This window comes from Bos indicus x Bos taurus, chromosome 2 (assembly GCF_003369695.1).
Source record: "Bos indicus x Bos taurus breed Angus x Brahman F1 hybrid chromosome 2, Bos_hybrid_MaternalHap_v2.0, whole genome shotgun sequence".
Classification (NCBI taxonomy): Eukaryota; Metazoa; Chordata; class Mammalia; order Artiodactyla; family Bovidae; genus Bos; species Bos indicus x Bos taurus.
In genome coordinates, this window is record NC_040077.1 from 121520427 (window position 1) to 121533269 (window position 12843).

General features: G+C 43.8%; 1 protein-coding gene across 1 annotated transcript in view; it reads left to right on the top strand.

Moving 5' to 3' along the window:
* Positions 1-1174: 1174 nt before the first annotated feature.
* SPOCD1 (SPOC domain containing 1) overlaps positions 1175-12843 on the top strand; it is a 40113-nt gene continuing 28444 nt past the window's right edge. Inside the window, exons 1-3 of the mRNA XM_027554217.1 lie at positions 1175-1236; positions 9457-9640; positions 10195-11397. Of these exons, the coding sequence (XP_027410018.1) occupies positions 1175-1236; positions 9457-9640; positions 10195-11397 (1449 nt within the window). The remainder of the gene's footprint in view (positions 1237-9456; positions 9641-10194; positions 11398-12843) is intronic.

Consider the following 12843-nt stretch of genomic DNA (forward strand, 5'->3'; position numbering starts at 1 on the left):
TTCAGTTTGTCCAGCAACTCTGAGGTCTCCTACAGTCAGAGGCGCAGTAGCAAGTGGCTGGGGCCAGTGAAAAAGGGGGGCGGGATCATTCTGAGTTTCAGCCGCATCTGATAACTGACATCAAAAGTCTCCAAGGAGGTAGAAAATATACCTGCCCCCTGACACACACACAATAATGGGGGTGTGTCAAATGTCAAAGGGACACGCGAGCCAATTGAAAGAGCTCCCAGTGACCAAAACGGGAACAGTTTGAGCAACAAAAGAAAATAAAGTAGCATTGGATTACAACCCAGAGCACACAATAAATACCCATGAGTTCTTACTGATTACAAATACATGATTGAATAAATGATATAAATAAATGATTAAGGAGAGAAAAACCTCCCATGCAGAATTCCAAACAATTTACGTAGACATTCTGCCCTCAAGGAATGGAGCATAATTCCCCAGTATTTACGTGTGGGTTGCACACGGTGGCTGCCTTCCTAAGAGTACAGGGGGTGGGGCGGGGGGGGCGGGGGAGGCGCAGAGAAACCTTGCCAGTGGAGAAACTTGACAAATGTGACCTCAGCCAGGTGACGAAGGTCGACAATGATAAGCAGTCACGTTGATACGATGTGTGTGCATCAGCAGCCTTGGGCAAGGTGCCAGTAGCTTTGCATAAACACAAGCATGTCCACCTGAGCGGCCATGGCTCTGGTTTATCATCGGCTGCGTCCGTCCACGACCCTGCAGGCTGGGGATCAGGAGCCTTGGAGCGTCTGACCAGCGATTGCCTCCGCTGCTAGGAGCTCAGAGGCACAGGAAATCCAGAACCTTCGGCCTCGGCCTGGAACTTACAGGGGCAGCCAGGTTCAGGAGCATCTTAGGAGGGCTCAGTCAGAGGTCCGGCAGTGCCCAGCAACCTTGACCAGGATTGCAGAGTTCACAGTGTCCAGGGCATGACCTTGAGTCAGAGAGGAGGTCCCAGGGGCCGGGGTCCCAGCAGCTGGCAGCCTCAGCAAAGTCCCGTGGTGCCTGTCCTCAGATGACTCCGCGCCTCAGGACACAGAACTGATGCCTTGTGTTCCAGAATCTCTTGCCTGGGGCCCAAAGGGTTTGCTTCTGGTTTTCCAGTCCTTGAGTCCACAACTCGTCCTTCAGCAAATCGAGGAAGCTGGGAGGAGGTGGAGTGATGGTGACCCAGAGGCCCGTGCAGGCCAAGTTCATTGGAGGGGACGGCACGGTGACCTCTGAGTGAGCCGCCCCACTGACTTCTGCTGCTGCCGGCTGGTGGAAGCCATGCAGGGTGTGCCTCTGGGGAAGCTTAGTTCCCAGGGACGTCTGTTCTCCCATCATGGGTTTGCCTCCCCTCTTTCCCTGGGTCCTTCAGATTGAGAAGCCAGAATTGAAGAAAATGCACAAAGGTATCCATGGAAAAGAAACTTTGTCCTCTCTGCCCCTCCCCAGCAGCTGGAGAAGCCAATTGACAAAAATCAGTCCATCTCAGGGAGTCAAGACTGAGACCTTCCCCCTAGTTGAATCTGTAGTGGCCTCTGGTGTGGTGGCCAGAGGTGTATGGGACAGTCAAAGCCCAGCCTGTCAAGTAATTGACTGAAGGGAATCCTGCCAGGGGAGAGCTGCCTGGTGCCTGGGGAAGGTCCCCAGCCCTGGAACTGCTAGGAGAAGCAGAGGGAGAGGTGGGGCTGGCAGACCTTATGGCTGATGAGAGGTAGGGTTGACTTCTAGGTTTCTGGCTGGGAGGACTTGGTGGATGGACCTCAGGACACGGAGTTGGAGATGCAGGAGGAGGGGCAGGTGGGGCAGGAAGCCAGCTTGGGCCATGCCGGCTGGCTGCAGGCTGGGAGCGGAGATGGCACCTCTTGGGCCAGGAAGACAAAGCCCTTTGTGCTGGGGTTCCACATCCACTCACTTGGCTGGTGCCCAGCCAGGAAGGCCCAGCCCCCAAGCCCTCAATCAGTGGCAGTTTCCCTGCCATACATACAGCACCAAGGTCTCCCCCATCAGCACGCTGCCTCTCCCTGGTTCTCAGGAACCCCTTTGCTTCTCCCCCGCTAGGCTCTAGGCCCTAGCTCTCCCCATCCCTCTTCCTTCCTCGGATGCAGGAAATTTCTGGCCCTGCAGCCCACTCAGCCGAGGGTCACCCCCCAGCTTCCAAATCTAGTCTGGGCCTCAGACATTTGGGGAGAAGGAAGGGAGGGAAAGAAGCACCGAGCACTGAGTGGCTACTGGTTTAGGTGCTCCGTGATTCTCACACCACTCTGCTAAGCGTGTTGCCACCCTTTCAAATGGCAGCCCTGGGATTTGAACCTATGTCTGTCCAGCTCTAAAGTGAGTGCTCTTTGCACAAAAGGAGAGAGCTGTAATGCTCATATGCTCTCAACACTGAGCTAGCTCCTTGCTCCTGTGTCTCCATCATCCCCTCTTCCCTGGCTCCTTCTCCTTTGGCCATAAACTCAGTGCTCATTTTCCTGGAAGTCCTCTCCCCTTGACCTTGCAGTCCTCCCCTTCCTTTTGCTAGCAAACCTCCTGCTTCATTCCCTTCTATGACAGAGTCATTCCCATGCTAGAGCCACCAATGCCCCTGGGCTCCATGTCAGGCTCTTTCTTGTTCTTTTTCATTATGGCTTTTTACAGGAAATTGAATGTATTCCCCTGTGCTATACAGTACTGCCTTGTTGTCTCTTTATTTTATGTATAGTAGTTTGTATCTGCTAATCCCAAACTCCTGATTTACCCCCCGCCACCCTCTTTCCCTTTGATAACCATGTTTGTTTTCTCTGTGTGTGAGTCTGTTTCATAAATAAGTTCATTTGTATCATACTTCAGATTCCACATGTGTAATATGATGGGCCCTTTCTTATTTAGTCTTTATATTTCCAGGTTTGGACTTCCCTGGTGGTCCAGTGGTTAAGACTCTGTGATCCCAATGGAGGGGGCATGGGTTTAATTACTAGTTGGGACTAAGATCCTACATGTAGGTTGGTCAAAAAAAGAAAAAAAATATATATATATATATTTCCAGGCCCTTCTGTAGCAAATGACACTCTCAACAAACTACTCCTTGAAAAAACAAAAGATTTGTTTTTCTTTTAAAATGGAAAAGAAATATATGCCCCAAACACATATGTATTGCAGGAAAGAAAGAAGAAGAAGGAGAGAGAGAAAGTGAGTGAGAGGCAGGGTACTAAGAATTAGAAAGTGGTCAAAAATGGAAATGAACCTATCTATGAGACAGAAATAGCCTCATAGACATAGAGAGCAGACTTGTGGTTGCCGAGAGGAGAGTGGAGGGCGGATGCACTGGGAGCTTGGCTTAGCAGAAGCAAACTATTACATACAGAATGAATAAAAAGCAAGGTGCTACTGTATAGCACAGGGAACTATACTCAATGTCCTTTGATAAGCTATAATGGAAAAGAATATTAAAAAACAATGTATTATATATATGTATAACTGAGTCACTTTGCTATACAGCAGAAATAAACACAACAATGCAAATCAACTACACTTCAATAAAATAAAATTAAATTAAAAAGGAAGTGGTCATTAAGAAGTGAAAAAATAGCACCTATTAGGATGCAGAGTCATTAGGGGGTTTCTCCTAATGACTGGTGGGAGTGTAAGTTGGCACAAACACTTAGGAGCAAAGATGGGCTTTAGTGATAAACATCAACATTTACCTGTTCTGAAGATTCTGACTTAAAGCCTGCTGCCAGATGCAGACGTACAATTAAAATACACAGTCAGCATGACCACCTCAACTTTACTTCTGATCATTGGGCATTAGGTTTTGATACAGGAATGGGCAACCTAGATCCCTAACATGGATAAGAGCCAGGACATAGAAGCAACTTAGACGTCCATCGACAGATGAATGGATAAAGAAGTTGTGGTACACATATACAATGGAATATCACCCTGCCATAAAAGGTACGAATTTGAGTCAGTTCTACTAAGGTGGATGAACCTAGAGTCTGATACACAGAGTGAAGTTATACAGAAAGAGAAAAACAAACATCATATACTAACGAATATATATGGAATCTAGAAAAATGGTGCTGATGAAACTATTTGCAGAGCAGCAATAGAGACACAGACATAGAGAACAAACTTGTGGACTCAGTGAGGGAAGGAGAGAGTGGAATGGATTGAGAGAGTAGCATTGAAACATATTACCTTATGTAAAATAGATAGCCGGTGGGAATTTGTCCTGTGACGCAGGGAGCTCAACCTGGTGCTGTGTGGCAACCTAGAGGGTCGGGATGGAATGGGGTTTAGGGAGAGGTTCAGGAGGGAGGGGACATGTGTATACCTATGGCTGATTCATGTTGATGTAATGACAGAAACTCACATAACGTTTTAAAGCAATTATCTTCCAATTAAAAATAAATAATTTGTTTTTAAAAAACAAGAAAAAAAAATGACTGAAGTTTCAGGTTAAGAAGGAATTAAAAGGAGACTTCCCTGTTGGTCCAGTGACTAAGACTCCATGCTCCCAGTGTAGAGGGCCTGGGTTTAATCCTTGGTCAGGGAACAAGATCTCACACACTGCAAACAAAAGATCCTACGTGCCGAAACTACGACCTGGTGCAGCCAAATACACAAATATTTTTTTTAAAGTCATAAAAAGAGAAGGAATTAAAAGAACAATAGTAAGCCAAAGGAAGCAGAAGAAATTACATAATGAGAGAAAGAGCAGAAGGTAATGAAATAGAAAATACAATGGCAAAAACAAAACAAAAGCCCAGAGAAAATAAACAAAAATCTAATTATTAAACAAAACAAAACATAGAAAGACTGATCAGGAGAGAGAGAAAGAGAAAAAGCACAAATAAACAGTATTAGGAATGAAAAGTGGATGATAACTCTGATACAACAGAGATTTTTTTTGACTCATGGGAATACTATGAACAACTTTGTGCCGTACTATGAACAACTTTGAAAACCTAGGCTGCTATCAAAAAGTCTACAAACAATAAATGCTGGAGAGGGTGCAAAGAAAAAGGAACCCTCTTACACTGTTGGTGGGAATGCAAACTAGTACAGCCACTATGCAGAACAGTGTGGAGATTCCTTAAAAAACTGGAAATAGAACTGCCATACGACTCAGCAATCCCACTACTGGGCATACACACCGAGGAAACCAGAATTGAAAGAGACACATGTACCCCAATATTCATCACAGCACTGTTTACAACAGCCAGGACATGGAAGCAACCTAGATGTCCATTGGCAGACGAATGGATAAGAAAGCTGTGGTACATAAACACAATGGAGTATTACTCAGCCATTAAAAAGAATACATTTGAATCAGTTCTAATGAGGTGGATGAAACTGGAGCCTATTATACAGAGTGAAGTAAGCCAGAAAGAAAAACACCAATACAGTATATTAATGCATATATATGGAATTTAGAAATATGGGAATGATGACCCTATATGTGAGACAGCAAAAGAGACACAGATGTAAAGAACAGTCTTTTGGACTCTGTGGGAGAAGGCGAGGGTGGGATGATTTCAGAGGGTAGTGTTGAAATGTGTATATTATCATATGTGAAGCAAATTGCTGGTCCAGGTTTGATGCATGAGACAGGGTGCTCAGGGATGGTGCACTGGGATGACCCAGAGGGATGGGATGGGGAGGGAGGTGGGAGGGGGGTTCTGGATGGGGAGCACATGTAAAAATAAATAAATAAATTTGAAAATCTAGATAAGATAGACATAAAACATAAACTACTAAAATTGGTTCAAAAAGAAAAAGAACTGAATAGATCAATAGTCATTTAATAAATCAAGCTAGTAGTAAAATGTCTCATTGGCCAGTGGCACCATATAATTTTCCAGTGAATTTCACCAAATGTTATAAGGAGTAGAAAATCTTCATACAATGTTACAGATACTATAAAAAAAAGGAAATCTACCTGATTCATATTATAAGACTAGTACAAACTTGACCCTAAAACTAGAGAAGGCAGAATAAGAAAATAAATCTTTAACCTATCTTTCTTATAAACATAGATGCAAAAACCCTGCTGAACTGTATTAAATCAAATGTGGTGGCGTTTTTTTTTTTTTTTTAAATCATACTTAGCTAAGGACTGTATTAGTAATGCAAAGATGGTTCAACATTAGAAAATGTTATCAATGCATTTTATTGCATTGTTTTAGGTAGAAAGGTATCAAAAGATGTGGAGCAAACATACAATAAAATTTGCCTCATTAGTGAAAACAGTATTTAGTAATAATAACAGAAGGGAATTTCCTTAATGTAATATATATTACCTACCAAAAGTCTACAGCAAAAATTGTGAAACTTTAGAAATTTACCATTTAAGTAAAAAAAAAAAAATTCCCATGCATCTATTCAAAATGGCACTACAAGTGCTACACAATGCAGGAAGATTAGAAAAAGAAATATGACATATAATGAAAATGCAGTCTAAATAAAAGATATCAAATAAAAAAGGGAACTATAACTCTAATGCAATACAAGATGAAATTGTCATTATTTTCAGACTTAATGATCACACAGGTACATATAATTATAAGAAACCAATAGAAAAAATATTACAATTAATGAGAGAGTTCAGCAAAATTTCTGGATACACAGTCCACAAAATATAACTGTCTTCCTTTTCATTGGTAATAAACAAGTGGAAAAGTAAGAAGAAAAAAGAGCAACAAAGATTACAGAGCACAAAATAACTTAATAAAAATGCACAATATTTTGGTGGAGAAAAATCACAAAATTGAATTGAAAGTATGGAGAGAAATAAATCAAATTTATAGGTTAGAAGACTCAGTATTATACATATTCAGTTATACCCCCAATCTGTACATTCAATGAAATTTTAGTATAAATCCAAACAGAATTCTTCAGGGAACTTGAAAAAATGGTTCTACCATTCATATGGAAGAATAAAGGTATGTAGACAGCTAAGACAATTATGAAAAATAGGAACCAAGCTGGGGATAGGACTTGCCCCCGAGGTATTAAGATGTTATCAGAAGACCATAGTATTAAAATAATGGCATATTAGTTAGGAATAGACAACCTGATCACTAGAACAGAAGAAAGAATCCAGAAATAAACCCAGGCATTATTGGGAACAAGGTATACATCAGAGATGTCATGAATCAGTGGAGGAATCAGCAAACAGTTCATTGGGCATTGGGCCAAAACCTGGCAAAACTGTACCTTGATCATTTTGTATGACAAGACATTTAGAATATCAGGAGACAGTGAGACCTGCTGGGTTTTTAAACCAATTTACTAAAGGTAAATTAAAAGAGGTAAACATAGGATTAATATAGGTTAAGGATTTAGACCATATACCCAGCACTCGGTTTCCCTCATTAACATATTTTTGCTTTTTAAATTCAACATCATGTCTTTGAGATATTGGATAGGCTAAAAAGTTTGTTCGGGTTTTTCCGTAACAGAGTATGGAAACCTTGGCTTGAAATAGCACTGTTTGTATCAGTCACCATTGCCCTTTTATCCTCTATGCCATGTGATACCTCTGCTTCTCCTTTCCTTGTCCAATTGTGGGAGACTTTCATTATCTAAATGGGCCAGAAAAATAGTCTACTTGGTCTTAATGGCCCTGGTCCATGTCTCTGCCATCAGGACCAGGACATTCCACGGTGGGAAGTCATCTTCAAAAATTTTTCTTTAGAGCAGTAATTGTGGTCATTGGTAACATCCAATCTCACCTCTTAACCTCATTTGTGACCTTGACAGCCATATAATGAGAGTTTTCAATATGGATCACACTACAGCTTCCTTTTTTTTTCTTAAAGTAGATTTTATTTTCTAGAAGAGTTTTAGATTTGGAGGGGGAAAAAATGAAGATTGGTACAGAGAGTTTCCATATACCCAGCACTCAATTTCCTTCATTAACATTTTCTTGCTTTCTAAATTCAACATAATGTTTTTAACATCCAACATCTTTATTGGATTGGCTAAAAAGTTTGTTTGGGTTTTTTCATAACATCATATGAACTTTTTGGTCAACCCAATATTTAAATGTATTAATTCTAACAATGTAGTAATCCCATTGAGTGGAAGCTTCTTATGGTCTCACATGGCACAAGTTTCATGCTGGGGAATTTCATCTACCTCTCAGTCAAATCTCTAGTTCTGCAGTGAAAGTATTTACATAGTCATAATGTTATAAATGGGGCTTCCCTGGTGGCTCAGTGGTAAAGAATCCACCTGCCAATGCAGGAGACATGGGTTCTATCCCTAGGTGGGGAAGATCCCCTGGAGGAGGGAATGGTAACCCACTTCAGTGTTCTTGCCTGGAGAATCCCAGGGACAGAGGATTATGATTGATTGACTGGCAGGTTACAGTCAATGGTTTTGCAGAGTTGGACATGAGTGAGCAACTAACACACGACAACTAGAGAGAACCTGTGCAATCAAGACCCAGAGCAGCCAGGAATAAATTAATTATTTTAAAAAGTCAGCAACATTTCTTTTAAAAAAGATACATAAATGTATTTGGCTGCACTGAGTCTTACTTGTGGCATCCACCATCTTTAGCTGCAGCCTGGGAACTCTTAATTATCGCATGTGGGATCTAGTTCCCTGACTAGGGATCAAACCCAGGCCCCCTGCATTGGGAGTGTGGAGTCTTAGCCACTGGACCACCAGGGAAGTCCCAGATGGAAAATATTTTTTTAAAAATTTCAAGAAAGACTCCAAAAGCAAAATTTGGATTTCTTAAGCACATGCAAGATATTCATACAGCATTTACACTGTACAAGGAATCATAAGCAGTCTAGAGATGACAAAGTATTTGGGAGGATGTACATAGGTTACATACAATGGCTATGCCATTTGGTATAAGGGACTTGAGGATTCCAGAATTCTGGTGTGCCTGAGAGTTGGAGAACCAAATTCCCCAGGCAAAGGGACGACTGTAATAGCAACTAGTCGAAAAACAAAAAAACATATAAATATAAAAGATAAAAACGGGGAGGAGCAAAGAGGAAGGATTGGTAATGAAATCACACAGCAGTTAGTCAATAGATACTGTTAGCCTGGCGAGCTGCAGTCCATGGGGTGGCAAAGAGAGGAACACAACTGAGCGACTGAACAACAAAGACATTAATAAACCAAGGAATAGAAGTATGAGTATATTATTCATAGTCACATGAATAAAAAAAGAAAGAAAGTTGTTCCCAAGAGCTGGGCAAGTGAGAAGACATTTTTAGGTTTTAATTTCTAAACTTTCTGTTGGGGTTGGGTGTTGCATGTTCATCTACGTGAATTATATTTGAGACAACAATAATTAAAATAAGTAATTGAGGAAAAAATCTAGATTTGATTCTGATATTCCTCTAGAGGTTCAGGTACTTTCAGAAACGCCCCATTGCCATAGGATCAACATGAAACTCTCACGCAGGCATTCAAGGCCCTTTCTCGTCAGGCACTTCCTCCCGGAAGCCCTTGGGTGGAAGAGGGCGCCCTCTGCCGGAGCAGCGACGCCAGCACGCCCGAGGTCCCGCCCTTTGCGTATCAACAGACTCCGCCCCCAGCCCTCGGGGGCTCTTGGCATCATGTGATCTCAGCCCATTTACACCTGGGTGTCGAACCCCGAGAAGGGGAGCCCAGAGACCCCAGACCCCAGGTGAGAGCGAGTGGGTCGGTGGGTTCTGGGTTCCCTGAGCGGTGGGAGACTGCCTGGTCAGGCTGGGAACGTAATTGGGAATGTCTGTCAGGCGCGGCCCGATGTGAGGGTGATGGACAATTAACATGAGTGGTTTAGCGCTGGGCTTTTTTTCGGGGACCGAATCCCGGGTCTTCCACTTTTTATCTGCGCGTGGCCTTGGGCGAGCCACTGGATATCAGTTTCCTCGCCTGTGGCTGCCAGCATGAAATGAAATAATGCACAGAAGTACATAATTCATAAATGATAACTGTTGCCTTTAAAGCTCATACAAGCAAATGTGTGAACTCTCAGAAGAGGGGAAGACTTTATAAAAGGTGGCTGTAGCTCAACCCTGTTTGAAGACAGGCCTCCCCTCCCTCACCTGGGGCAGTGTGTCCCGCTGGGGTGCTTATGTCAGTGGTTCCTGGGTGCCCTGGAGGTGCCACCTATAAGGGAGACTGCCTCTGAGGTTCCCATTGGCCTGGTGTCCTGAGTGGGCCAGCAGGTCAGACTCCCCTCTTATCTCCTCACAGGGCCTGCCTTCTGTATTGGGCCCCTGGAGGCGAACAGACGTGTCTCAGGAGGCAGCTGCAGCGGGTCCCAGCACAGAGGACCCCGTTCTCAGTCCCCTCAACAGCCTTGGGCTTTTCCAGGAGGACATGGAAGAAACCAGCTCCATGTCAGGCCTGGCACCAGACCTGTCAGGAGAGAGCTCGGGGGACCCCGTTTGTGCTGGCAGTGGGAAGAGGGTCCTCAGGGAAGAGTCTTGTCAAGGTGCCAGCTCCCAGGCAGTGGGTGCTCCTGGGGCTAGCCCAGAGGCCACGGCCCATCCAGTGGTCCTGGGGCTGCAAACTGTGGGACAGAACCGGAATTCAGTGCCCAGCTCCAGGCTCCGCCGTCAGCTGCCCACAGAGCCTGCCCAGGGGAGGGCTCAGGGCCTCAAGAGGGTCCAGATTATTCTGCACGATGTCTTAGCTGGAAGTTGTCCCAGGAATCTTTGTAGTGGGTGTGTGGGGGCAAGAAAGAAAAGCAGGAAGTCTGAGACCCCCTCAGAGGGTCAGGAAGGTAGCTTCTTATGGCTTGGTCAGAGTGGGGACAAGCCCAAGGCTGTGGGAGACTCCCTGCAAGGTGCTGACGTGGCGTCCTTGGGAGGCCCGTGCAGTCCTCTCTCTTGCAAGGACACTGGGTCTGGGCCTGGACACCCAGGTGGAGGTTGGGTGGACTGTGACTCAGGGATTGAGAAGTTTGAATATTTGCCCACTGTAAGGGGTGGGACCCCGCCAGGCAGCCCCTGTGACCCTGTGAGCTTCCCTGTGCCCACTGGAGGACCGTCACTTCAGCTAGCTGCCCGGGATCCTCTCCAGAGCCCTGAGCTGTGCCTGGGAGGGTCTGGAAAGGCTTCCACAGCACAGCAAGAAGCTGAGCACATCATGAGGCCTGGTGATGGTGATGGCCATGGTGCTTCACACAACCAGGAGGAGCTGGAGGTCGTGGCTCGACCAGTGTCTGGGGGGAGGCCAGGGCAGGGACTTGGTGACACCCCCTCCAGCTTCCTGGAGCCTGTAGCCAGCAAGGCTAGCTCAGGCCCATCCATGAGGCAGAGAAATTCCAAGTGTGCTAAACAGTTGAAAATGGACCCAGTGCCTGGTGCCCAGGATCAGGGCACTAACAGATGGCCAGACAGCTCCAACCAGGACCAAACAGAAGAATCCAGCCCAGGAAGCGGCCCCAGACTGGTAAGTTGACTCTGAGAGGTTGGGATGGGAAGGGCATCATTATCTTTTGGTGTCAGTGAGTCTTGTGTTCAAATCCTATCTCTGCCCACTTCCTAGTTGAGTGGCCCTGGAATATTTTTTAAACTGTTTCCTCATGTGTGAAAAGGGAATTCTAGTTCCACTTTAATGGGATTGTTTTGAGGAGAAATGAGATGATGATGTGAAATAATGTACTTAGCACAGCATAAGGCACAAGGTAAATCTATTTATGTTAAATGTGCTTTTCCTTGAGTGTAACAATAGTCCTGTGAGATAGGCATTAGCCCTATATTCCCAGGGGAAGCTGAGGCTAAGAGAAGTTAACAAAGTTTTCCAAGCTCACACAGCAAGGGAGTCAGTCCCTAGCCATGTTCCCTGTATTCACTGCTTCCCTTTTTCCATTGTTCTTTTATTGATGCTAATAATTGTCATTTTATTAATATAAATAATCATGGTCAATATGTTTATATACCAAGGGCAGAAGATGGCATTGCTGTGTTTGATGTATATTTCTGACATAGTTGAATTTTTTTTAAATTGAAGCATCATGTTAGTTTCAGATGTACAGCATAGTGATTCAATTATATAAGAGTCGGACACGACTGAACGACTGAACTGAACTGAATATATATGTATATATATGTTCTTTTCAGATTCTTTTCCCTTATAGGTTATTACAAAATATTGAGTATAGTTTCCTGTTTTATATAGTAGCTCCTTGTTGGTTATCTATTTTATATATCATAGTCACATAGTTGAATTTTTATCACCTCTATAGAATATGTGTTGTGTGCTGAGTGCTTTTGATTTAGTCTTCACATGAAGCCCAGAGAGGTGAGGTTACAGGCCCAGGGTCTCACAGCTGGTAAAGGACAGAGCCAGTATGCAGACCCAGGCAGTCTGTCCAGAATGCTTACTGCACTCCTGCTATGCACATTCCCACCACCATTGCAGTAGTAAAGGCCCCTGGCATGCTTACTACATGCTGGGCACTGTTCCCAAGCACTTACCTTCAGTCTCCTAACACCCTTACAGAGAAGATGCTGTTGCTATATACCCATTTTAATGATGCAGACACTGAGGCTCGGACAGGTAAAGTGAGTATGTCAAGGTCAAACAAGCAAATTAGTTGAACTAGGATAGGAACCAATGAGCTGTGGTGATAAATGCCTGTGGTGATTTATCACTATTTGATACTATAATTACATTAGAGATGCTATTACATTATCTGTGTAAATATCACTCAAAACGTTCATTTTTAATTAAAAAATGAATACATGTTTATCATAGAAATTAAAGAAGAAATAAAAATCCCCATAATGCCAACAACATTCAGAGCTATCTCCTGTTGACATTTTGGTGTATATATCCTTTCTTCCATCTTTTTCATGTACATATATATCTTTTCTTTGCCTAGAAATGGGATCA